Source organism: Oryza sativa, chromosome 3, assembly GCF_034140825.1.
Source record: "Oryza sativa Japonica Group chromosome 3, ASM3414082v1".
Classification (NCBI taxonomy): Eukaryota; Viridiplantae; Streptophyta; class Magnoliopsida; order Poales; family Poaceae; genus Oryza; species Oryza sativa.
Window position 1 is genome coordinate 1,055,550 of NC_089037.1, and position 27,900 is coordinate 1,083,449.

Genomic DNA, 27,900 nt, shown 5'->3' on the forward strand with positions numbered 1-27,900 from the left:
TTGACGAACGAACTGTCTCGTGTTCCCATGATCCCATCCACCACACGACTTTTACGCACTCAAAATCCGCGTAGCTTTGGTCACGTCTTTATTGCGTGCCAATTATTTCGTACACTAGTCGCGGAAACACCACAAGTCCACAAGACACGCGTCATAGGTGGCACTGGCACAGATACACCACCTCTAAGAGCAAGTTTAATAGTATAGCCCATTACTAACTCCAATTTATCTATAGTCAATCTAATAGCTAATTTATACAATAGTTGCTTACTATACTATTAATATATGGTCCCACATGTCATACACACACTGTGTCTTGGAGTCCGTGCTGCAGCTGGCTACAGATCTGTAGCCCGCTGCTCTTCTCTCTTATCTTTTATCTCATTAAAATATGCTTATAGCTGGCTAATAGTCTGCTATTGTACCTGCTCTAAGAGCAAGGTCAATAGTATAGCCAGTAGTTGGCTCTAATTACATCCATGTCATTTTACAGTTAATAATAGAGCCAACCTATACAATAGAATGGCTATACTATGCTAATTACAGTTTCATAATCCGGGAATTAATTAAGCATGCACATACTTGCGTATGATCAAGAGTGAACTCTGTCTATGTAGGTAGTTGTGTTGTCGCCTGAAAATAAGTACCAGTGCCGCGCCATGGCATGAATCTGGCGCATGGGATCAAAAGGGGTGGTGATGAGGCCCACAATATGTGTTTTTAATCCGTGAGATCGACTGCACGCGAGCTTTCCGCATGGGAACTTGTGCTATCGCCGGGCTGCAGATATGTCGCTCGCTTTATTCTCTCTCCTTCGTTTTTCTCTTCTCCATGTAAGAATAGCATGACGTGGAAATTTTTGCAGCCTGCTGTGTCAGCTTATTGTACTGCTCTAATCGTCACGCGTCTAGGTAATCAACGATAATTCTACTAGTATACTGTTTATAAAGAACCTGTGAAGATTACATTACATTAATTAACCATATAAAAATTCCGCAAAACTCTTGCGCCCTAGACCCATTCTCGTGTGGGGACAGTTGACAGTGGGAGCGGGCTGCCCTGTGCGACGCGCGATGCGGCATCACATGCTGACACGCCCCCCGTTCCAGATCGCAGTCGCATCAAAAGGTTTCAAACCGTCTCGCGGTCTCGCCAAACGCGAAAAGGGCACTCTCAAAAAAAAAGGAGAAAAAAAAGTAGTCTCGGCATATCCCCAGTTCCCCACGCTTTCTTCCTCCTCTTCGTTTGAGCCCCTGAAACACGGCCACCTCCCTTCCCTGCGCGCCGAGAGCGGAAAACCCTAGCTCCGAATCTCCGATCTCCCATCCGCTTCGACGCGGAGGTCGATCGCAAGCAGCTTGGTGAGCAGGGGCTATGACGAGTGGCCTCTGAGTGTGCGAGCGAGCGTGTGGTTAGATCTGAGGGCCTCGTGATGGCGAGGGCGGCGGCGAACTGGGAGCGCCTGGTGCGGGCGGCGCTGCGGGGAGAGCGGTTGGCAGGCGCCTTCGGGGTGCCCGTCACCGGCATCGCCGGGAATGTGCCGTCGTCTCTCGGAAACAACGTCCACATCGACGAGGTGCTTCGCGCCGCCGACGAGATCCAGGATGAGGACCCTACCGTCGCCAGGATTCGTAAGTTTCGTTACCATTTCTCGCTCCGTTAGGCTTGTGAGCTGTATGGGTCGCCGCGGCTCAGAATTGCCCTACCTATACAGTTATTAGTAGTGTTCACTTAGTGGTGTTTTTCCTGGTATTTTCTGCAGTTAGCATCGGCTACACGAATTGATTATGCTAGTCCATTAGGAGTACTTTTGCTTTTTTTTTTGCTTGTTACAGCCTTTTGTACTACTAAATTTCGTCAACCGTTATGATCAGGCTTAGTACCATCTACCGTATTTAGGCCCTGTTTCTTTCAGCTTGGGATTATTATAATCCAGATTATTGGGAGCAAGTTGAAAGAAACAGACAACTTATTGAAGTAGCTTATTATAATCTGGAGTCCAGCTTATTATAATCTGATAAGCTCATTTAGGTGAGCTTTTTCCAGATTATTGGGTGAAAAATTACCCACCATGCCACCCCGCTCCCTCTTTAGACTTGCAAACCCAATAATCTATGCTCTAATAATTTAGGAAAGAAACAACTAACCGCTTATTCTACTACAGATTATAACAATCTAGCTTATAGTAATCTGACTCAATAATCTAGATCATAATAATCTTAAGCTGAAAGAAACATGGCCTTAGTTGTTACAGTCGGACTAATGCTTTACTGGTTTCGTGCTCCTACTCGCCTGAGTTTGCTATCAATCAACTCGTTGACATGGTTAAAGTGACTTTTCAAACTTGATTTGCTCTGATTGGATGTACACTGACCAATGTATGCTAGTGCCTTACAATCCGGCATTCTGCAATTAGCAATCTGCATCACCTGTCAGTCTTTAGTTCTTTTCATTAAGCTAAATTGAAAATCAGTCAACTTACTGAATCTGCTGCAAACAACCCATAATTAGTCCAGCTATGTTCTGAAATCTCTGTACTGGGATACTACTGCCTATGCTTTTGGCAATTTCTCCAGTCAGTTATTAATAGTAAACTTTTACTAACTCAAAGGAGATTAGTTAGTATTTATCCCTGTTTAGGTAAAAACCGATGTTAGCTTAAGGTTGTTTTATCGGTGAACTGTGCTTGGTTGCTTAAGGTTTTTTCCTGTTTTCAGCCACTAATCTGGCAATGAATTTTTTTATGGCTTTTGCTCCACAAAATCGAAGGGTATATCAACGATATGAATTGAGTCAGCTTTTAGCAACTGAATTCACTTTCCCATATGAAGTTTAAATGCAGTTCGGTGACAATTTCTTGTGTTTATACTTCAATGTGCAGTATGTGAGCATGCATACACACTAGCCCAAAATCTGGATCCAAATAGCGAAGGGAGAGGTGTACTGCAGTTCAAAACAGGTTTAATGTCAGTTATCAGGGTATGTTCATACTGTTCTATATGATTTATTATTATTTTTCATAATCACATGTTATTTTGTACATCTGGCACAACCTCCAAGATAGAACCTTATTGAGTTTCATATATACAGTCAAACCATGTCGGTAAAAGCCATACATAGAGAATACAATACAAATAAGTGATTTCACATCTTTGTTTTTTAAGAAGTAGAATGATAGTATGGACCTATGGTGTCAACCGCCACAATCTTATGCTCTACCAGCGCTACAAAAGTATATCATTTTGAACTGTTCTTGTGATGGATTTACAATGTTTATTTCATATGGCCAGCGCTCTAGTGTTTTAACATACAATATCGCCTTGTGAGTCCTCCTCATTTACAACACGTCACATCTCCGGAACCATGGCTTGTTGAATTATACAAATTAAGCAGATGGGTTTGACATTTAAATTTTATTTTTCTAAAAGTGATTATTTCTATCTCAATTTTTCAGCAAAAGCTAGCAAAAAGGGAAGGTGGTGCTATAGATCGAAGTCAGGATGTTGCTAAACTGCAGGAATTTTATAAGCTATACAGAGAAAAGCATAAAGTTGATGAATTGTGTGAAGATGAAATGAAGTTGAGAGAATCTGCTGTGTTCAGCGGTAACCTTGGAGAGTATGTATTTCTCTATGAAATTATGTCTGTCACTTAGCTAAAATGCTGAATTGGTAGTTTAATTTTTTTTCAAGATGCTTGTTTTTCAAGCACAATTGTTGAACATTAAATGTCACCCATAGTATGTGATTTAACCACCCTGATTGTTTGAGTAGGTTGGAACGCAAAACTCTGAAGCGCAAGAAAGTCCTTGCTACTTTGAAGGTCTTATGGTCAGTTATAGAGGAAATAACAAGGGAAATTTCACCTGAGGATGCAGAAAAGTTGATATCTGAAGAGGTTTTTGTTGCTCACCTTGATAATATATAGTTCATGCTATTTTTTTCCTACTAAATTTCAATTATGTTAAAAAAAAAGGAAACAAAAATAGGTCTGCTCTCCATGCCATGTATTTTGGTATTATGGTTGAGTGGTTAGTATGGAATGGGTTTTAACTACTGGTCTGCAGTAAGATACTGGTAAAGTGTTAGTGTATCAATGTATTCACTAAAATTATAAGAGTGAAGTGATGTACTTTTATGTGTATATAGATTTTCTTTTGAATGGAAACAGTGAGGGAGGCCCCCATGGTATTTTTTTCTTTATTCAAGCCTGAAATTCGCTCTCTTGGGGAGCCGAACCCAGGACCAGAAGTGCTACTTGAGCACTGTAACCGCTAGGCTATAGCCACTTTCGCATATGTATAGATTTTTTGTCATCATAGATAGTCTCCTCCGTCCCAAAATATAACATCTTTTAGCCTTTAGAATTTGTCCCAAAATGTAACAACTTCTGCAACATTCTCTTCCCAACCAATCACAACCCTCCATCATTCAATTTTCTCTCCGACCTCCACTTCTCATCTAATCACAACCTTCCCCCATTTAATTATACCTACTTTCTTAATAATTGTGTTCAACCCTAAAAATCCTTATATACTGGGACGCAGGTAGTAGCTTTTACTAGAAGACTATTGTAGTATTGTTCTAGTTGCAAATAAGTAAAATTAACAAGACAATTGCTCTGACAATCGGAATTCAACACGTTAGTATATTTACTGTCCATGCTATTTATAGAACATTCTTTAATAACACAACCCTTATGGACATAATGTTGTTTGTTGGTCAAAGTTGTATCTTCTGGTCTCTGAACAGTAAAAAGTAATAATTTCTGTCTGGCAAGGAATATTATTCTTTCTGACATTTTGTTGCTAGTATGATGTGTTGAATGCAAATAACCTCAGGTCCGCAGGCAGTAGTACCTTTTCTCGAATGTTTTGTTACCAGTTAACAGTGAGTTCAAACAGCACTGTTGAATGAATTCGTTTTGCTCCTTTTTTAACCCATTTTGAGATCAATAAAATGTTTCATATATTTTTTTGTGCATAAATAACATCCCTTTCTGTTATATTCAGATGAAAAGAGTCATGCAAAAAGATGCAGAAAGAACAGAGGATGTTGTGGCTTATAATATTATTCCTCTAGATGCTTTGTCTACAACTAATGACATTGTGAATTTTCCAGAGGTAAAATTTAGAGTCGATCCTTTTCGTTAGTATTTACCATTTTTTAGATATAACCGTGGTCTGTGGTTGTACTACTTCCATGTCGTTTCATCTCAGGTAAGGGCAGCTATATCAGCTTTGCAGTACCATAGGGAACTTCCAAGGCTCCCTGCCACCTTCTCTGTCCCTGATGCTAGGAATTCCGATATGCTGGATCTCTTGCACTGTGTATTTGGTTTTCAGGTCTGTACCTTTATGACGCACCTACTGTAGTAAACTATATGGATTGTGGTTTCAACCATAACCACAATCATATTGTAGGCTTATAACTTAGTGAGTCCATTGATGATACTGCTAACAGAAGATATGTTTTAATCACAAACTTAAGTGAAAAAGTTTCTGTTAGTATTAGTAATCACTACTGTATGTTATGCTGTTACTGACTTACTATCATGCATGATTCAGTTTGTTTTAATTGTAAATATGCTGTTCAATATGATTGAGGAAGTGCAGGTTCTCTCTTTTTTTGTAATTGAGTTTTGCCATTTGCAAAGTACTTCCTCCGTTTCATATTATAAGACTTTCTAGCATTGTCCACATTCATATATATGTTAATGAATCTAGACATATATGTGTGCCTAGATTCATTAACATCTATATGAATGTGGGCAATGCTAGAAAGTCTTATAACCTGAAATGGAGGTAGTAGTTTTATATTTGGATGCTCTGACTAACTGTTGGAGCATAGGTACCCCTATCCCCTAGACCTAGAGTGTTGGGAGTAGGCTAGAAACCCAATGGGAAATGTCCAAAGAGTATACTTGGAGGATATACCGATGGAGCATGCCCTGTATTTCGTACGATATACGAAATTATCCTTGCTTGGGCTGTGTAGTCAAGGGGCAGAAGGGGGATTTCCCCTTATGCCAACCTCTCTATGAATATAGGATGGTCGAACCCTAGAATGGGACACTCTCTCACTTTCCACATGACTTGGCTCTGTTCTTTCCCCTAAGTCCAAGGATACATGTACCCATCTGTTGTTTTATGTTACAACAGTAACCATGAAATTTATGTAGAAATGTGCAGCATATACATTTGAGATAGTTGAAACTGTACATTTCAACTAATTTCCTACCTGTAGTTTCTTCTTTATTTTGCTCCCTGATCTTGGATATTACATTCTGTCAACCAATATTATAATGTGATAGAAAACATAATGTAAGTTTCAATAAACCAGACTGTTGTAGAATGTGGTTTCTGAGCATGCCATTCTATATGGTCAGAAATGCTAAGAGCTAATAAACATCCATGGATGTAAACTCACATTTAGTTCAAGATTATGACCAAGATTTTATTAGACTGTTGAAGATGAGGGGAAAAGGAAAAAGAAAGAACATTTGCCGTAATTTCCTTGATCTTGATATTTTTCTTTTATTTTGTTCTCTGACTTGGACAATACATTCCAGCAAGCATTTAATTTTGATATAAAAAGAAAACATAATGTAGAGCGTTCTATATGGTCAGAAATGCTAAGAAGTAATAAAGATCCATGGATGTAAACAGCATCTAGTTAAAAATTATGATTAATATTACAGACGGTTGAAAATGAGGGGAAAAAGACAATAGATGTCAGCCTGTGTTATTCTGAAAATATTTAAGAAGGAAATGCGTCATGGGAGACAACCTTTTAGTGTGGATCTGCAGTTACAACTTCCTGGGTCATTCTTGATACATGCTGCAGTATTTCAGAATCTTGTTGCCTTCATGGAACTGAAATGTCACAATTGGTTGCAGAAAGACAATGTGACTAATCAACGGGAGCATGTTGTTCACCTGTTGGCAAATGAACAGTCCCGACTGGGGAAACTACCAGGGAATGAACCGGTATGCATACTTTGCACCCTAATTTTTTATGTCGTACAATATTTTTTTTGGGGGTAGAATTGGTTCCATGGCATAGAGTGATCCCTATTCTAGATATTTACTGGCAAAAGTTCTGGGTACTTTTTAATACCACTGAAATATTGCACCGTTTAATACCAGGCCTGGTGCAAAGAGTACTCAATTGCATGTTGCTTTATGTTGTTAATATTTTCATCCTTAGTTCGTTAGCATTGTTGTTATTTGTTGGCAGAAAATCGACGAGGGAGCTGTGCATGTTGTTTTCTCCAAGTCCCTTGATAACTACATCAAATGGTGTAATTATTTGCCGCTTCCCCCTGTCTGGAACAAGTATGATTTGTCATGTTGATCAACATATTTAATTTCTTATTCCTGTCTATATCTTATTTATCACCAAGAGATTTACCTGATTTTCTCTTAGCACCGAGTCATTGACGAAAGAAAAGAAGTTGCTATATGTGTGCTTATACTACCTTATTTGGGGAGAGGCTGCTAACGTACGATTTCTTCCAGAAGGTTTATGCTATATATTTCATCATGTAAGTTTGCAGAAGATTCTGCTCTGTACTATTTTTTGTGCATGCTTAATTGATTATTGCAAATGTTTACAATCGTGTAGTATTGCACCCAAAGAAGCTTTAGGTCGATCTGCGCCTGTTTTTCTACGAACATGCCTATGCCAGTTTAACATACAAAAATATTCTTCTTTGGTTCTTCCCTCCCTGATCTACTACTTTGTTGCCAAATTAGCGCACTGTTGTCTATGCTTGGAATTTGAATTGTTTTCCCCTAATCATTAGCATATTCTTCATTTTCAGTTTCTAAAGTGATCATGTCTTCTTCTAAGTAAAGAAATCTGCAAAATTCTGTTCATTCTGATGGTCTTCAATTCTTCTCTCTCTGTAGTCACCGATACTCGAAACACTTCTGGCCAAACTTTTCAAAGATTGACTATCAGTTTCCTTTAAATATTTTGAATTGGAATATGAAAGTCATGTGTAGATTTGTCTGTTTAGAGACAATATAATTTCAATATGTTTTTATAGCGTATAACAATAGAAATACTGTTCAAAATAATACTTATGAGGCCATTCAGATGTCCAAAATGACAAATATTTGTGATGTAGGGAATGGTTGTTAGTGTGACATATCCAATTGATATTGAATAACTAATCACCTTTGACTAACTTAATTTGTATAAGATATCAAATACTACCTCTGAAAATATAAAAAAAAAAGGGCTTGGACACAGGCATTAAAGAAGTAGGTGGAATTAAATAGGGTAAGATTGTGATTGGATGAGAAAAGGAAGTAGGTGGAGAAATTAAATGGGGGAAGGTTGTGATTAGTTGAGAAGAGAATGTAGGTGTTAGAACTTCAATGGTTACTCTCATTGAGAAGGGGATGGCACTCGAGATGGGGCAATTTTCTGGTTTTCTTCATTCACAAAACACAAAGCCATACCTTCCCGAGGGAGGTTGGATACATATATATAACCATAGCTGGCTGCAAGCCTATTGCTGCACCCTCCTAGTCTAAAAATTCGAAATTTGAATGGGATGCTGTCCTAGAGGGCATCCAAACTGAATAAAGCATAAAGGAGGCATAAAGGAGATGCTAATTGCTGCTGTCCTACTAACCGCAGCTGTCCTAGCAACTGAAAATATGCTAAAGGAGTAGATGCTGTCCTGAAAAGGTGAAACTACCCAAAAGCAAAAAGAAGAAATCAGGACCAAGGACCAAAGACTTATCCATCAGTAGGCGGAGAAGTTGCTATATTTCGGAACAAAATTTGAATGCTAGAAGTTACTATATTTTTGGATGGAGGGAATATAACTTTTATTGTTGAAATTCATGCTCCTATATTTCTTACAGCTAGCAAGAGAACTGGAGGAGATTATACGGAGACAGACTGCAGAGCCTGCTGAAAGCTGCATTTCAAATGGTGGCGTATCATTTCTTGACCAAGTCATTTCTCCTATGTATGAAATCATCGCAGCTGTAAGTGGGGTATCTGCTTGGAGCTACTTTAGCTTGCTACATTTGGTTGTACTTCTATTGAGTGGTTTGAATGCTGGGTACTCTACAGGAAGCAGCCAACAATGACAATGGGCGAGCGCCACATTCTGCGTGGAGAAACTATGATGATTTCAATGAGTTCTTCTGGTTGGTAGATCAATTGAGCTATTGAGTTCCATTAATTTGTTGTTATTTTCATTTTTTTCCATAAAGATCCACACTGTCCTTTTCAGGTCTCCGAAGTGTTTTCAGCTTGGTTGGCCATGGAAGATCAGCAATCCATTTTTCTCTAAACCTAGTAGGAAAGAGAAGGTTTCTTTCTGCTGATCATATACTTAATTGTTTGTATTTTGGCGGAACTACCAAGCTAATACTTGGACATCTCAGGATATCTTTTTTTTTTGTTATTTTTGTTGTGCACATCTTAAACATCACGTAGTTACTTGGAACACAGGGTTATTCGTGTTGAGGAACCGAGTGCACTACCTATTGAGAATATGGTATACTGGGGAAAGTCTTACTAGGTGCAGAAAAGTGACCCCAAAAAAATTACTAGGTTGATGATCTCAATTACATATGAAGCATTAATTACACAACATGAGTATCATGGATATTGCACTGTAGTTTTGTCCATGGAAGTTCTACAGAACCACCTAAAATTATCTTGCATATATAGGCTATTTGGATTGAGAGATTAGATCATCCATCCATTCAAGATTTTAGTGGGATGGCCCAATTTTCATTTTTCTACATGTGCTTTTGTGGGATGAGGTGGTGAAGACAACCCTTTCCCCCCTTACCAAACAGATGGTTCTTTTGCAGGGCTTGGTGGGTAGGAATCATCATTATGGAAAGACATCTTTTGTGGAGCACAGAACTTTTCTTCATCTTTACCATAGCTTTCATCGCCTTTGGATTTTTTTAGTTATGATGTTTCAGGTATAAATTTTTGTTCACAACTGGTCTCACTATCTTGCTTGACATTTGGCATCACATACTCACATTTAACCGTGTGCCTGAAAGTTGTTTTCATTTTCTTGAGCAACTGAGGTGCTAGATGCAAAATAAAGGGTTGTCTTTTGTCTATTTATTTTGGAATGGGAAATAATAAGGGGGGACCTGCCTTCCCGTGTGTTCAGTTTTTCTGGAGACATGTGACAGAATCTTAACTTTTGTCCGAACAAGTGCTTAATGTTTTTTGTATGTCACATTTTACATGGCATATATTTTACTGAGACTAACCACCATGTTAATCAACAACCATCTGGTGTTTCGTTCATGTACAACTTTTATAGTGAAAAGATGCTGCAAATGGTAGCTTAAAGCTGATGTTTTTAAGGAGAGTTGAACCTTTTATTATTCTTATTTGGTATGATATTTCCTTGGATGATTAGTTGCTCAATGTTAAACTAAGTGTTTTTGTGTTCATTCAGGGATTAATGATCATTGCTTTTAAGGATCGTAAATTTGACAAAAAAACAGTATTGACACTCCTCAGCCTGGGTCCAACCTATGTCATCATGAAATTTATTGAGAGTCAGTCACAGAACTTCTTATTTAGTTACTGTATTATGATCATCTGCACAATTTCTCTTCTAAGTGACTAATTTTTCTTGTTTCTTTTTCCCTTTTTTTTTTCTGTGGAAGGCATATTGGACATTCTGATGATGTATGGCGCCTATTCAACATCTCGTAGATCTGCAATTACCCGAGTTCTTTGGCGATTCTGTTGGTTCACCGCGGCTTCATTGGTTATTTGTTACCTATATATGTATGTTTTCTTTTCATATCTGAGACCAGAGGGATAATTGCCAAAAAAATTTCCGAAAAGCTTTTTTTTTTGTTCAACTATGAAAAAGAATACATGGGGTCTTTGCCCTAGTGAATTGCTAGACGTCCCCAACATTGATTTCAGAATTCAGGGGCTGGCGCACCAAATTCCAGGGGATGATACCTAACTCCTTTATGTGTATACCACTAATTTGGAATTTTTGGTTGCTTGATTGTTTCTCAGCAAAGCATTTCAAGATGGGACAAATTCGGCTACATTCAAGATATATGTCTTTGTAATTGGTGCATACGTGGGCGCCAAAATAATTATCGGCCTGCTTATGAGTGTTCCTTGCTGCCACGGTTTGACCGATTATTGCTACCGCTGGTCTGTTGTACGCCTTGGAAAGTGGATGCATCAGGTCTTGCTTGCTGCTGCATTTTGACTAACTAAAAGCTGTCTTTTGTTAAGTCATTGTAATCCAATATCTTTTGCTAATATTTTCTGACATTTGGTTTATATTGAAGGAGAACAATTATGTTGGGAGAGGCATGCATGAAAGACCTTCTGACTACATCAAGTAATCCTTTGGGACTTTGAATCACAGTGTTGTGATTTTTTTCTTCCAAAGTTGAATTCAGACTAGTGCTAACTTTATTTACCATGCAGATATGTTGCTTTCTGGCTTGCAATTCTTGGCGCAAAATTTTCATTCACTTATTTTCTCCAGGAAAGTTTTAGTTTATCTAGTTCCCCTCTGTTTTTTCCAGATCAACTTGCATTTCAAAATAGTGTTTCTTATGCAGATCGAACCTCTTGTTAAACCAACAATGGAAATAATCAATTTCAAACGCTTAGAGTATGCTTGGCATGACTTTGTTTCGAAGAGTAAGAATATCACATCCTCATACAACTTGATACCTAAATATTCCATATTCTTGTGTAGCTGAAAATAGTTGTTTGAGTCTTATCTCTTTCTAATATTCATGTTTTAAATAATTTTCTTAGTATGTTCTTTTAAGTTGCAACTGTCCTAGATGTTTGTGGGCAAAGCATGAAATCTACTTCTAGTTGTCTACCTTGTTTCCATAGGTTCCTTCATGTGTAATGATGCACTTTAATGTACTAATATTTGAAACTTTTCTTAATGCTTACAGATAACCATAATGCTCTAACTATTCTTTCTTTATGGGCTCCAGTGGTATCAGTAAGTAACCTTTTTTGCTCCTAACTTTGTCCTATACATTTATACTATGTCCCATCCCCTTATCTTGTTCTCTCTCAACTGTAGTGAGTTCAGGGTCATCATGTCCTTGCATTGAGTAAATAATCTAATTCTGGAGCAGTAATAATATCTACTCCCTCCATTTCATATTATAAGTCGCTTTGACTTTTTTCCTAGTCATTTTTTTTAAGTTTGACTAAGTTTGTAGAAAAATATAAAAACATTTCTAACACAAAACGAACATATTATCAAAATATATCTAATGTTACGTTTAATGAAACTAATATGATGTTGTAGATATTGCTAGATTTTTCTATAAACTTGGTCAACACTAAAGAAGTTTGTCTAGAAAAAAGTCAAAACGTCGTGCAAATATGAAACAGAGGGAGTAAATGACAACATGCCAAAGCAGCGCATAACTCCAGTGTGCTGAACCTGAAAGGATGGCAAATATATTTATAAGTTTTGTTCTTTAACATCCAACATGAGAGAGATACTTATACTTAGTTAAATCTAATGTAGCTAACAAATAAATAGGAAACAACTTGCCGATACACTATTCAACACAATCAGAAGTAAAAAATCAAACTGGGCAAGTTCACATTCTAGTTGTTTAACATTTCATCCGCTTTGCTTATCCCACACTTACTCGTATTTCTTACGCTTATTTGTGCTACAGGAAGCTGCTGAATTTGCAGTGAACATAGGAAAAATGCATCTCTAAAGAGAAATTTCATTTATGCAGATTTACCTTTTGGATATCCATGTATTTTACACCGTGATGTCTGCTATATGTGGGTTTCTCCTTGGTGCACGCGATCGCCTGGGAGAGGTTTAGCTTCTTGACTTTTAACTTTTGAGCTATTGCAATGTGATTCTCTCTTGTGTGTAAAATTGTTATTGTTTATGCGAGGAAATCTTTGCTTGTTTACCAAATCCCAAATTCTCCAGCATATTGAAATGTTCAGGATGTTTCTACCTATGAAAATGCATTATTTGTGGAAAGGCACTTGAAAATAATTTTGTACTATTAACATGCACATATGAAAGTAATTGTACCAATTTTGTTAAGCCCATTTATGTAAAATGCATGTTTTTTTCTAGACCATTTTCCTTGGCTCTTCATCTGTGTATAGCTAGTACTTCGATTGTTATTTTGCTTTTTTTTTTTTTGTCAATTTTTCTTATCTGGTGGTTGTATGCCATTTTCAGATTAGGTCTGTTGAAGCAGTTCACAGATTCTTTGAGAAGTTCCCTGAAGCATTCATGGATAAACTCCATGTTGCTGTACCGAAAAGGTCTTTGATGTTTTTATTGTTTTTGATTTATACTTGAGTGGTATACACTAAAGTGGTTCTAATCTGTTATACAGGAAGCAGCTGCTATCATCGAGTCAGGTACTATTATCTTGTTACCTGTATTTTGCTTGTTTACTTATTCTATCTTTTCTGTTGGTGGAGCTGTGGGACATTATTTGTTATCTTTCAATAACGCTCTTAAGTTGCTTTATTTATATGATATTGTCCTTTAGTAAAAAACTTGTACTTTCAAACCAGCTTTGGCTAACTGCCATCCGACAATATAAGAAAGTTCGAAAAACGAATTCGGAGGGATTTCTATGATGAAAGCACTTTCGTGATGAGCATGCCCAATTTTCTTATAGCTCCTAGTATTTGTAAACGGATATGCGGTTAAAGTAATTGTTCCATTTTGCTTGAATTTCTACATTTGTGGAGTATTTCCCCCCTAGTTTTTTATTTTAAAAAACAGAACTAGAGTACTACTCCGCTAATTTTATACTAGGTAATAAGAAGTATGGCATTGTGGTTCCATTTGTGTATTTCCATTAAAAGATTCACTTAAGTAGATAGGCATTCCTGAATGTTGTGTATTTCCACATAACTGTCTTTTTCCTCTGAATGTTGTTTCATGATTACTCTCGTCCTAACCCCCTCGATTACCAGTCATCTGCTGCTTTTGCCTTAAGTCACATCCTCCCTTAATGGCATTTTTTTAGCATTTTAGTATTTGCAGGTTATCTGATACAGTTTTTTTTTATAAATATTTTGTTTTCGGTTGTCCTGCTTGTATGCATGTGCTATGTAGCCATGATTTGTTGAATGAAATATCTTTGTATTGATTTGAGCTCAGATCAGTTGAGCTGTTCCTGAGTGTTTTCATCTTGACTGCTATGCGTGTTTAGAGTTTAGACAAGCTAGAGAGATCTTTTGTTGTTCATAAATTATAGATATAGCATGCTTTCTTCCAGTTCTTTATCTTTACTTCCAATAAGTTGACACTGGTATTCACAATTTAACAGCATCCAGAATTAAACAAGTTTGATGCATCTAAATTTGCTCCCTTTTGGAACGAAATTGTGAGGAATATGAGGGAAGAGGATTATATTAATAACACGTAAGTAAAGTTTCTTGGAATACTATGTTACTGTTCTTTCAAACGTCTTAATTAGATATGAGTTTTTTCTGATCTTTCATCCTTACAGTGAACTGGATTTACTCTTGATGCCTAAGAATAATGGATCTCTTCCAATTGTGCAGTGGCCTCTCTTTTTGCTTGCTAGCAAGGTCAAAAGTCAAAACTTATTTTAGCTTTTAAAAAGCTCTCCCTGCATGATTTGATGATTTCCGCATCTTATGTTCGTTTTGTCACTTTGGCGACCACTTCCATTTTCATTGCAGGTTTTCTTAGCCAAAGATATTGCAATTGATTGTAAAGACTCACAAGAGGAACTATGGCTAAGGATATCAAAGGATGAATACATGCAATATGCTGTTGTAGAGTGCTATCACAGCATTTATTATATTCTGACATCTATACTAGATAAAGAAGGACGTCTCTGGTAAGGGATTTTATTTATGTTCATCCTGTTCCTTACTTCTTTTCATCTAGTTCAACAGATGTTTTTTTATCCGTGGGAGGGATGTGTTGGTGATGATTTTATTTTTTTTAGGGTGGAGAGGATTTATGTTGGTATCCGAGAAAGCATTTCCAAGAGGAACATTCAGAGTGATCTTCATTTCAGCAGATTGCCCAATGTCATTGCCAAGTTAGTTGCTGTAGCAGGAATTTTGGTAATTACTACCCCCCCTATAGCTACAAATCGTAATAAAGTTCTTGTATGACCTAGCAAGGTTGAAATATAAAAAGGTTGACTGTAAAGATTCTAAAACATAGAAGAAAAATGGAGGCTGGAGTGAGTATAATGTTAAAAAACTTGAGGCTTCCATCTGCCATTTTTATACTGTTTGCCAGCCTTCCAGTGTGAAATATGATATATTTATGTTGTTTATTTGTTGTCTGCTGGAACTCTAATAACCTTGAAGTTTTTTTGTGGTTCATCGTATAGACATGAGTTATCAACACTAGCATGCCTTTTTTGTTCTGAACCTTGAATTATTTTTGTCTGCGGCTGGGCTGGACCAAAGTCCTGTACTTCAGAGATACATATTTATAAAAAAGTTTGTTATAGTTACTAAGGGCATGCGTGATTGAATACCTACGGGATATACCCCTGTGGGTTTGATTGCCTGGTTTGGGGATCCACATGGTGAATAGTTTCCCACATGGCCTAGCCCAGAAAAATCACAGATAAATTTCCTTTTTCTGGGGCCAGTACAGTGAGATGCCAGGTTAAGACAATATATGACATGCTTAGTGCACAGTAAGGGTTATTATTTTATATTAAGTTGGAAAACAAGGGTATTAAATTTTATTAATTATTTAATACTAAATAGATATCTTCTTACGTTAACTAGTGTTTCCTACATTCCTGATGATCCAAACAAACACCATCGCACACCAACTCACGATCTCATGTAAAGCAACCAAACCACATCTCTTGCATTGCATCTCTGAAGTTCCCTCCATCATTGACGATTTTTCTTTGTACATTTTAATGAATCATCAGGACTTATGGTAATATCCACATACGCACAAATCTATTTCCAGATGGTTAAACCACTATGAAATTGAGCCTTAAAGGTTATAATATATTGATACTGACTTCTAGAATTGTGAAGGTTAGATACCTGGTTTAAAGCTCAGGGGACCCAGTCTTTTTGGAAGTACTGTAGGGGATGATATGAATCTTAAATATTTTAGAAGTTTGTAAAAGTTATTTTCTGTTTTATGCCTTTTTAGGCTTGAAAATTTTATCCAGGCTCCTCTAGTATTTGTTAATGTTAAGATGCTGCTTTTTAGAAAGAAACCGAGTCTGCTGATCTGAGGAAAGGGGCAATTAATGCTATTCAAGATCTATATGAAGTTGTTCATCATGAAGTGCTGTCTGTTGATATGAGGTCTGTTTTTTTTTACAATTTATCCTGTTCTAATGTTCTGTTTATAATATTTCAAAGCTGTGTTCTGTTTATAATATTTCATTCCTAATTCTTTTGTTTATGAATTCTAGTGGCAATATTGATGAATGGGAACAGATTAAGCAAGCAAGAGCTGAAGGCCGTCTCTTCAATAATCTCAAGTGGCCAACTGACTCTGGATTGGTATTTTGTCTTAACACTGGTTTTTCTTGTTAAATTTTAATGTTCTTACATTATCTGCTTGTGAATCTTTATAACCATTAATTTAATCTGTGTTGGTTTCATGGAATTTAGAAGGACTTGATCAAACGATTGTACTCTCTTCTGACCATCAAGGAGTCAGCTGCAAATGTTCCTAAAAACCTGGAAGCTAGACGGAGATTGGAGTTCTTTACAAACTCTCTGTTCATGCAAATGCCTGTTGCAAGACCTGTTTCAGAAATGCTTTCTTTCAGGTGAGACTTCTCTACAGTTTTCTGCTTGTTCTATCAGTTCAGAGTTGCTTCTGTTCAGTGTCTCATCCTACAGAAATGTGCCGATAGTCTGTAGAAACAGCCTATAACCAGCCTCCCCTTAATTTATTTTCTTTTTCTTAGACTAGTACTCACTCATGTGTTTAATTGCTGGAATCAAAGAATAATGATAAACCTGGTTAGTAATGTGTTCAAAGTTGACCACAAGTCGCTTCAGACCTTGCATTCTTGAGTCTGCTGGCCATCATGGGCAACCTTCGTTGCCTTGACGCCTAGTCTGACCTTGCCCACCTTACCAACTTGATGCCCTTGGCGCCTTTTTGTCTCATCCTGTGGCAACGTTGGTGCGTATGCGATTTTAGCGTCCACCAACATATTCTGAGACTGAGTATGACTTTGAAGGGTAGTTGTGGTCAAAGAGGTGGGTGGTATGGCACACTATAGGGTGCCTAAGGTCATAAGCGATGTTTTTGGAGGTAGGGCATGATGATGCATGTGGTAGTGGCACGGTGTGCCGGTATGGCGATATGGGGGCTCATCGTGCAACTCTGCTAAAATTTTTTGCTGATGAAATTTAGGAAGGAACGCCATATAGATATGAATTCCTGATATTATTCTATATACAAATTATTTTTTTGTTCAAAGCCATGTTGAGATGACTAAATCTCGTGAATCTTGATGTTAAAATTTCTATTATTTGCCGAGCATTCCTTTTTGTGTGTCTATTTTTCTTGGTTCAGTTGCTCCTGTTTTCTGTGCCTATGATATGCACCACTTCGTTTTGCAGCGTATTTACTCCATACTACTCCGAGACTGTTCTTTATAGTAAAGATGAACTCCAGAAGAGAAATGAAGATGGTATAAGTACACTATTTTATCTACAGAAGATTTATCCAGGTTTGTTCACTCTCCCTCCACTGTTACTATTGAAAGCATTGTTTGGATTTCTCTTGTAAGATGGCTTTCCTACAGTTTGCTCTAGAAGGAAAAATTGTGGCATCTACTGCCAATGCCTAAAAGTTAGTGCAAGTGCCTGCTGCTATCTGTGATTTGTGCTTGAAGGATGCAATGCAATGTAATTACCTCTTCCTTATTATGGTTGCACAGTCTAATGAAGTTGGCTTATGTAAACAGATGAATGGAAGAACTTCCTTGCTCGCATTAACAGGGATGAAAACACAACTGACTCCGAACTTTTTAGTAGCCCTAATGACATGATGGAACTACGTCTGTGGGCTTCTTACCGTGGACAGACCTTAGCACGAACTGGTTTGTTATCTTTCGAAACCTATATGGTCATGCCATATACTATTTTGCTAGTGTTTCGTTTCCATGGTATTTATTTCTTACTAGCATGATTTTTTGATGATTTGCCACCCCAAAGGTTCACACTTGTTAAACCGTGAAAATTGTGTCCATTATATACTTTTTAAAAATATTAATTGTGGTGATTTGAAGATACATTCATTTACTGTTCTTTTATCTGATGAAAGAAAACCTTTTGGTTCTACAAGTTCTTCAAAATGTCACTGTTTTTGAACTATGTTAATCCTGCAGTTCGTGGGATGATGTACTATAGGAAAGCCCTTATGCTGCAAAGTTATTTGGAGAAGTTGCAATCTGAAGGTATTTCTACTACTGCCCTGTAAGAAACATTAATGTTGTTTATGAAGTAATAAATAACCTGCTGTGTTGTTTTCCTTTGCTAGATATTGAATCTGCAGTTGCTACAACTGGTCTTGGTCTGGCTGATATACATTTTGAGCTGTCTCCTGAGGCACGTGCTCAGGCTGATTTGAAATTTACATATGTGGTTACTTGCCAAATATATGGGGTACAGAAGGCAGAGAGGAAACCAGAAGCTGCAGACATAGCTCTACTAATGCAAAGGTACTCTTCACTTTATATGTTAGACATATTTGCACTCTTTACTTGCTTTCATGCTAAATGAAACTTTCCTCCACTTTGTAGAATCTGGGGAGCTCTTTGCTCTCCTTTTATTTTGTGCGTGTTTCATAGTACTACAGTGCGTATAAGATTTGTTTTATTATTATCTTTCTCAGAAATGAAGCACTCAGAGTTGCTTACGTTGATATTGTTGAGAGCGTTAAGAATGGAAAGCCTAGCACCGAGTATTACTCAAAGCTTGTTAAAGCTGACATTCATGGAAAGGACAAGGTCAGTATAAATTAATTTTAAGTTTGTTTTCTCCGCCTAATTGTTGTTTACCCTTATCTTATCTATTGAAAGAACCTTCTCCATTAACACTATTAATTGTTTTATTAGGTTTCAGACGTTATTTTGCCTTTGTACACTCTTACTGCTAACAATGTATTCTGCTGCTTAAGTTAGTTTTAATGCCTTCTGTGCATTGTTTTTCATACTGTTTTCATTGTATCCAACTTGACACTTGATATCCATAAAATTGTTTATTTATGCTCTCCTATAGTAGTATACCATTCTTTCCCTTGTTAAGTAAATATCATCAGCTAAAGTAGTTTATATCATGTTTGGTTATTTGAGTAACGTATTAATTCTTCTATGCACCAAATAACTTGGCTGCAGGAAATTTATTCCATTAAATTGCCTGGCAATTTTAAGCTGGGTGAGGGGAAGCCAGAAAACCAAAATCATGCCATAATATTCACCCGTGGAAATGCAGTGCAAACCATTGATATGAATCAGGTATGCTGTTGTCTTTATATTTTGATTATTGACGAGCTCTCGTACGAAGTTTGGTCCTTATACATATAGGAGCAAATATTATGTATATTATATTTATTTGATGGACCTTCCTTGGTTTTCCCCAATATTTAAATAAAAGCACTTGCTCAGCTCATTTCTTTGTAATCCCTTACTATATGTTTAGCCTCTTTTATTGAATGGTACAGATCTAAGGTGACTCAATATATATCAATACAATGTTTTTCACATTTTTTGAAGTTTTTATTATGCGCATATTTTTTTTATTTCTAAAAAGGCTATAGTTATGGGAAAAAATGTTATTGAAATAGCTCCTATACCGCACCTCTTCTTACTATTGCCAAGATACCATTTTTGTTTCTGAAATAGCTCCTGACTTCTTTGTTCCATCAGTTTTGAGTTTTTCTTTTGGTTGTCCTATTGAAGGATAACTATTTTGAGGAGGCACTCAAAATGAGAAACCTGCTTGAGGAATTCTATCAGAATCATGGCAAGCACAAGCCTTCAATTCTTGGTGTTAGAGAACACGTGTTCACGGGAAGGTGTTGTTTCACTAGATTTTTGTTCAGTCGTTTTGTTGTGGCTTTACTTCAGTAGTCATCTCAGTTCAAACTTACAATCTCTCTTTTGTAGTGTTTCTTCGCTGGCCTCGTTTATGTCCAATCAGGAAACTAGTTTTGTCACATTGGGACAGCGTGTTCTGGCCAATCCACTGAAGTAAGTGCTTTTACATAATATATATTTTCTATTTCATGAGTCATTTCAAGTTACATACTGTCAACATTTGGAATTCTTTTGCAGAGTAAGAATGCATTATGGCCATCCAGATGTTTTTGATAGAATTTTTCATATAACGAGGGGTGGAATAAGTAAGGCCTCCCGTGTCATCAATATCAGTGAGGATATTTATGCAGGTAGGGCTAGTGGCCTTATTATTCTGTCTTTTTCTCAATTCTGGTTGTTGCATGTTTAGTCTATTTCAGGTTGCATTATTAATAATAGCCCATTACATTCTGTGAAATTGGCATTTGCTGTGTGGACAGCCTGTGTGCTAGTTAGTAGGGCAAAAATGACTTTATACCTCTCTTCTCGCTAGTGAATTCGATGTAGTATTATTCTAATGCTCAGCGTGTGTTTCTGTAAATGAGGCTATTTGGTAACCTAGAGACTAAAAAATGAGTATAAGCTGCTTGCGCATTGTAAACTATCATATTTTTACCTGTAGTTCTCTGTGTTGTTAATGCTGTGCATATTCTTATATTGTTTTAGTTGTAGGGGGTCTCTCTCTCAGGTTCTGTCAATGCATATTTTTGTTTGGTTATAACCATATCACTTTGTCCATATATGCTCAATAATCTTCCTGTTTCTGCCTACCATTTACAAATTGCAGACCACAACAGTTAGCTGTAATTTAGTTACATTCATGGTATTGTATCTTTTTACTGATGCATCTATGAACTCCAGGGTTCAACTCAACTCTGCGCTTAGGGAACATAACTCATCATGAATATATTCAGGTCTGAATTTTCTTCATTCGTGTTTTGAATTTTCTGCGCTAACATCTAGCTTATCAGTCAAGAATACCTTAATCTCTGAATGGTAGGCCAGAAAAATCTTAAAAAGGAAATTCCATTTGTTATCGCCTATTTGTCAATTGGTCTCATAATCTGTTTACTTTTTTTTTTTTTTTGGGGGGGGGGAGGATGTTTTGGTATTTAAAAGTAACATAACAGAGGATTGATTTAATAGCAAAAGTGAATTGACTCATTTACCTTTGGAAGAAGTATGTCATACATCATTGATGTTCATGTAAAATGAGATAGTTAAAACTCTTGATCTGAGGTCATCCAGTAATGTGAAGAAGTATTATCTTCCATTTGGTGACAGCTAGCTATCGCTATCAGTATCTGAGGAAAATTCACAATGCCAGAGTTCTCTGTAATTGGACAAATTCTGGGGTTTCTTACATTTGGGAGTTAATATTCTCAGTAAACTCAAGACTACATCGATTTGCCCTTGATTTGTTGGCGATTCCAACATCGCACTGTTGATTTGCTATCCAAAATTGTTCGTGGCGTTACCACAAATACTAATTATTGTTCGTGGTGATTTTTTTCCCGAACTAATTGTTGCTGGTGATTAGGGAGAGAATTGGTGGGAAAAGCCTTGTTCACCTGGTTCAAAATGTTTTATTACCTGCAACCTTCTATTCTGTATGTACACCAGGAGTTCTATGCTGATATTGTTTCACAGGCTCTCCTGCTACCAATGTGAAACAAACTTGTTCGCTGCACCATCTACTCTAGCATTATATAACTGTTGCCAACACTCTTGCTGTCTTGCGAGCATTATATTGATGTTCCAAACATAATTCTGTAGGTTGGAAAGGGAAGAGACGTTGGTCTTAATCAGATTGCACTGTTCGAAGGAAAAGTTGCTGGAGGAAATGGTGAGCAAGTGCTCAGCCGGGATATATACAGACTTGGACAGCTTTTTGACTTTTTCAGGATGTTGTCCTTCTATGTGACAACTATTGGGTTCTACTTCTGCACCATGGTAATTAGATTTTCCTTGCTTGTTATTCCCTCATTCACGAATAGATGTCACTTTAGAATGTCTTTAGTTGAACTTTTAAAAGTTTGGCTACCTCCATTTTTTATATGGCGTAATGGTGTTGATTAGTTCAATGATGCTAAACATCATATAAAAAATGGAGTATAATGCAAAATTGAAGTCAGTAGATTCTCTTTTTTTTTTCTTTTGAAATAGAGAGGTCTGATCTCCATTTCAGTAGAACTGGTAACGGCCATCAGGTTACAGCTCAAGAGGAAAAACAAAACCAAAATGCCAGCAGCTTGTCACAATTGTGATGCCATCCGATCCCTGTCACAACTATTGATGCCAACAAGACTAAGAAAACTCAATAAAGTTGCTACAAACACAACCTGGGACGATCTGAAAGCAAACCAGAAGTAATTCTGGGGGACTGGTGGTTGATCACATGATTATCCTGGGCAACTAAATATCTCAAGGCCTTCGATACCTTGTGCCTGATGATCTATTGGTTAATTTGGAAAGAAAGAAATGCACATATCTTCAACCTGAAGTACAAAACAGCGAATCAACCTGTGGCTGAGATCGCAGATGATATTTTAGTCTGGAGAGAAGCAGGTCTTTTCACTTTAGAAAATGACTAATCTTGCTGCTTGAGGCTGTGGGGGTGCTGGTGCTGACCTGGGCACTGCCTTGTAATTTCTCTCTCGACAGCTTACTGTTTGTCCTCTTTAAATTTTCTCCCACAATCTTAATCTATTAGGTTGGCCTGTTCTTCGGCCAACCCAGCTAAAAAAGATTTGAAATTCAACTAGACAACCAAAGGAACAATAAGCCCAGCAACTACTTCCCAGGCAGACAAACAGCAGCATCTTTCAGTAATTTCTAATTTTTACCTCTCTGCCTTCGGGCTCCATCCATCATTCCAGCCATCTAGCCCCTGGTCTCCATCCAAATCTTGATAATTAGACCTCATCTGCTACCTTGATTAGTAGCATGATGCCCCAACGTAGCTTTTCTGCCCTTTCTTGCGACATCTTCAGTATTGACCAGGAGGAAATCTAAAAACATATGAATCTAATCAGCTCAATTGGGTGATTTAGAACATATGAATTAAAACATGCATTATTCCTTGACTTCAGATTGCCCACAATACAGCAGCTTGACCTAAAACAATTAATATATGCATAGGATTTTGAACGGTACCATTTTTATTATATTATTAAGTACATGCATAAAATTAAATTTGTACAAAAATAGATTATTGATGCTACATATTGATCTTGTTGTAGGTGCTATCCCCCTGAATCTGCAATCATGATTCTATTATTCTAAAATAAATTCTGATCTTAAGTTGTTTGCTCTTTTGCAGCTAACTGTTTGGACCGTGTACATATTTCTCTATGGGAAAACCTATCTGGTAAGGCAGAAAATCAGTTCTACTTTCTTTGATATTAACATCTCTCTATAATAACATGTCACTTTACTTGCTTATTGTCCACCTTTTGTAATGACTTCACTCAGATTGCTCTATGCTGTCAATTGTATGAAGTTTGTTATTAAGATTTTTTTTTGGTAATTAACGCATCTTGCTTGCATTGTTCTATGTCTGCTATGTTCTTTATTTTATCTTTTGTATATTAAGTTGGAAACATTCCTAACCACGCAAGACAATATATTTTTTAAGTAAAATGTGCTGGAGGCATAAGCACTGTTTTATTGGGTGGTGCAACGCTTGCATGCTGTGTGCCTTCTATATTCTACTTTTGCACCTGTAAAGCTAATAGATGTTATAACGCACGTTAACTTTCTTGCTAGTACCTTCTAGAAAATCCTGTTATAAATGTTCACTCAGTGTGTTCCTTTTATGTTCTACCCTTTCACGATTTTGCACTTTCGTTACCTTACGTTCCAGTTTCTTGGGTTCAGTTTGTGACATTTTTTTTCTGCCATATCTGACCAGGATATTATATTGTACTAGTTGACATATTCCTTCTATATTTGTTTCGTAGGCTTTGTCTGGAGTTGGAGAATCAATTCAGAATAGGGTGGATATATTGCAGAACACAGCCTTGAATGCAGCTCTGAACACACAGTTTCTTTTCCAGATTGGTGTATTTACTGCTATTCCTATGATTCTGGGTTTCATCCTGGAATTTGGTGTCTTGACGGTATTCCTTTTATCTTGCCAACAAATAACCTAAGCTGTTCCATCTGAGCACTCATGGTCAATTATCTTCCATGGAATTATTTTCCTAAGAAATGTTTTCAACATCTTCTTAATGCAACACAGTATTTGATATAACTCAAGTCATTTTTCTTCTGGTATCAACAAAGTCTTCATTTATTCAATCTTGTGTTTTTGAATTCAATGTGCTTCACTGCAACATAAAGAGTCTTCACCTATTGGCTGTTGTAATAAAGTTGGTTGTTGTTGAGTGGAGCTTACCTTTCTAATCTCGTATAGATTTTTCTGCATTTGTTAGCTTTATTTGCCTATGTTGTTTTTTATTGTCTAATATATTTTGCCTGGAGAAATGCATTTTTACATTTGAATGTGTGACACAGGCTTTTGTCAGCTTCATCACGATGCAGTTCCAACTTTGCTCTGTATTTTTTACTTTCTCCCTGGGTACAAGGACCCACTATTTTGGCCGCACAATACTACATGGTGGTGCAAAGGTAGGGTCCTTTGTTTTTAAGTGATGCTTATCTACTTCTGATTTTTACTCTGTATTGATCTGATGTGTTTCTTCTGGATTACCAGTATAGAGCAACCGGTAGGGGTTTTGTGGTACGACATATCAAATTTGCTGAAAACTACCGTCTTTATTCCAGGAGCCATTTTGTGAAAGGGTTTGTTATCACCTGATTTTGCTCTCAAAATTGTGTGCAACTACAGTCTGTGATGATTGCTTTTGTTTTTCACAGGTTGGAGGTTGCTCTTTTGTTAGTGATCTTTTTAGCGTATGGTTTTAACAATGGTGGAGCAGTTGGCTACATTTTGCTTTCCATAAGTAGCTGGTTTATGGCAGTTTCTTGGCTTTTTGCTCCATACATATTCAATCCATCTGGATTTGAATGGCAGAAGTAAGCTGCTAAGCATTCTATGCATGTGTTACTCTGCGTAATTATATTTGAAATTCGAATTATCAGGATTAAAATACCTCTCTCAGGGTCGTTGAGGATTTCAGAGACTGGACGAATTGGCTGTTTTACCGAGGTGGTATTGGGGTTAAGGGAGAAGAAAGTTGGGAAGCCTGGTGGGATGAAGAACTGGTAACTGAATTTTGCCTGTATATGATTAGCATTTTTAATTGTGTCTAATATTTTGTTCCATACAATGGAAAAACTAGTTCTTTTCACTAGTTCATATGTCCACAAATGTAAGCATTCCAGAGTGCTACTTGTCACATAAATCACCTCTCACTCAAATTTATTCCCATCTTACCCCCAACCATCCTCCCATCTCCATCCATCCCTCATTTAAGGAGGGCCACCAAAGTCTTTTCTCCTCAACCTTAATATCTACTAAACAGCTTAGAAATGCTTATATTCGTGGACGGAGGGAGTAATCTTATTGCAGCTTGACAGTATCATGAGAATCTACTGTCACATTTGTTGTAAGGTCTTGAGGCCACTTTTGTTATTCTTTTCGTTGATTCCTCTTCTGCAGTTACTGGCACTTATATTGGCTTCTATTTCTACTCTTAGCATATGACTGAATTGACGAAAGTAATGATGAGCTCCAAAATGGATGCTTTTACCAAGCTTGAAGTCATTGAATGATAGTTAATATCAGAACATTTCTTTTTCAGGCACATATTCACAATGTTGGTGGGAGGATACTGGAAACTGTACTGAGTTTAAGATTTTTCATCTTCCAGTATGGAGTTGTTTACCATATGGATGCAAGCGAATCAAGTAAAGCACTATTGGTATGTTTTCAGCATCCATTTGATTTGCTTGTTGGCATGAAATTCGTTGACCAAATATGTTTCAGTTTTTTTTTTTTTACTTTCTGAAAGTATTTTTTTTATTTGAATGTGCTATTAATACTCTGATATTGAACACAAAGAACTGATATATTTTTGTAATCAGAAATTTGGTAACATACTATTTGATTATATATTTTGATCTTCACTTATTGGTCTAGTTAATGGAGACAATATAATGGAACATTTAATTTGATTTGTAGATATATTGGATATCATGGGCTGTGCTTGGTGGCCTTTTTGTCCTCTTACTGGTATGTGAATTCCTTATTACTGTATGAGGTATCTGAGTAATATCACATATCTGGATATTAACTTGTTTTCTTTATTGTATTAATCTGCAGGTATTCGGTTTGAATCCCAAGGCGATGGTGCATTTCCAGTTGTTCCTCCGACTTATCAAAAGCATTGCGCTACTGATGGTTTTGGCGGGCTTGGTTGTGGCAGTTGTGTTTACAAGCCTTAGTGTCAAAGATGTGTTTGCTGCCATCTTAGCATTTGTGCCAACTGGCTGGGGAGTTCTTTCGGTGAGTTTCTATAGAAACATCAATGTCCATCTGAGACAGGATGGTGCAAAAGTGAACTCAGTTTTGAAAATTGTTCCTGCGTAGCAGATAATATGTTTCATGAAGTTCACTATTCTCCTAAAGTATTTCACAGAAGTACTCAACCTCCCAAATTTCTTTTGGCCTTACTCCTTGCACTATTAAAGCTGCTTTCTCTGGTCAAATCCCTAGCGTTTGATGTTTTCCAGATAAACTTTGGAAGCTTTGAGTATCAATAAATCGTGAAGTGCTTGGTTTGAAAACATAAAATTGGTAGTATAGATTTGTCTTGGAAACTACGCATAATCTCATATTTTAGATTTTATAAACTCGCCTCGAAGACAGTAAAAATAAAGTCGAGCTTCCTATATTTTTCTATACTGTTAACCGGAGGGAGTAGTTATTTACCCAATGCCAATTGTCCTTTTTACTTCTCTTTATACAAGTGGTATTTTAAGTTTAAATTTTGTACTATTTTCTTTGTTTGAAGCACCTAACACCTACCCCCTCCGTCCCAAAAAAAAACCCAATCCGGTTGGATTCTTTTTGGGATGGAGTAGTACTTCATGTTCCTTTTTGTATTTGTTTTCTATCATTAATATTCGTGCCCATGCTTTTTTTTATATATAATACAGATCGCTGTGGCGTGGAAACCTATTGTGAAGAAACTAGGTCTATGGAAAACAGTGCGCTCTCTAGCTCGCCTGTACGATGCTGGCACAGGAATGATCATTTTTGTCCCGATAGCCATCTTTTCCTGGTTTCCTTTCATATCCACCTTCCAGACCCGACTTCTATTTAACCAGGCTTTCAGCAGAGGTTTGGAGATCTCTCTCATTCTTGCTGGCAACAATCCAAATGCGGGAGTATGACTGTAGCTGCTCCCATCCATCTAAGCATCTCCATTCAGATCGTGGAGCTTTACAATCACTGTTGTTCTCTCTTAGCAGTAGGATGTATATATTTCATGGACGGGGAGTCGTGGATGTATCCTGTTGGCCACATTGTTGTATTGATCTTAGTGCTTCTAATTGTGATTGCTACTGTTGTTTTGTAGCTTTAGTTGTGGAGTTAGCTTTTCATGTTTGCTAATACAACTGATTATATTATCCTATTAGATTTTGTTGATGTATTTCTTTTGATCGTTAATATTTTGATACGTAGAATGAACAACCATTTTATTAACTTAGAGAATGATTTTTTCGAAGTTCAAATTACCTATGGCTCCAAAATGTTCTTTTTTTCGGATTGCATGTAAAACGTTGACCTTGCG

General features: G+C 37.1%; 1 protein-coding gene across 1 annotated transcript; it reads left to right on the forward strand.

The window, feature by feature from the left end:
* The first annotated feature begins 1,243 nt into the window (after positions 1-1,243).
* LOC4331423 (callose synthase 9) lies at positions 1,244-27,759 on the forward strand. The gene is made up of 51 exons (XM_066308540.1): positions 1,244-1,631; positions 2,882-2,979; positions 3,455-3,618; positions 3,774-3,897; positions 5,012-5,122; positions 5,219-5,344; positions 6,899-6,988; positions 7,239-7,336; positions 7,428-7,545; positions 8,882-9,007; positions 9,096-9,172; positions 9,259-9,337; positions 9,848-9,964; positions 10,459-10,561; positions 10,673-10,796; positions 11,040-11,217; positions 11,324-11,376; positions 11,466-11,523; positions 11,600-11,684; positions 11,954-12,003; positions 12,767-12,853; positions 13,234-13,319; positions 13,394-13,418; positions 14,342-14,436; positions 14,525-14,606; positions 14,721-14,881; positions 14,993-15,113; positions 16,243-16,340; positions 16,451-16,541; positions 16,653-16,813; positions 17,619-17,728; positions 17,966-18,100; positions 18,389-18,457; positions 18,541-18,721; positions 18,895-19,009; positions 19,397-19,516; positions 19,961-20,076; positions 20,168-20,251; positions 20,336-20,448; positions 20,999-21,051; positions 21,914-22,090; positions 23,460-23,507; positions 24,100-24,258; positions 24,656-24,769; positions 24,855-24,943; positions 25,019-25,177; positions 25,264-25,366; positions 25,906-26,025; positions 26,286-26,336; positions 26,427-26,609; positions 27,263-27,759. Exons 1-51 carry the CDS (start codon positions 1,433-1,435, stop codon positions 27,497-27,499), a joined length of 5,721 nt encoding a protein of 1,906 aa, XP_066164637.1. The 5' UTR covers positions 1,244-1,432; the 3' UTR covers positions 27,500-27,759.
* The last annotated feature ends 141 nt before the right edge of the window (positions 27,760-27,900 follow it).

Coding starts and splice junctions, on each gene's coding strand:
- LOC4331423 (XM_066308540.1), top strand. CDS start 1,433: ATGGCGAGGGCGGCGGCGAACTGGGAGCGCCTGGTGCGGGCGGCGCTG. Junction 11,218..11,323: donor TTGGAAAGTGGATGCATCAG/GTCTTGCTTGCT, acceptor TTTATATTGAAG/GAGAACAATTATGTTGGGAG. Junction 11,524..11,599: donor TTTCATTCACTTATTTTCTC/CAGGAAAGTTTT, acceptor GTGTTTCTTATG/CAGATCGAACCTCTTGTTAA.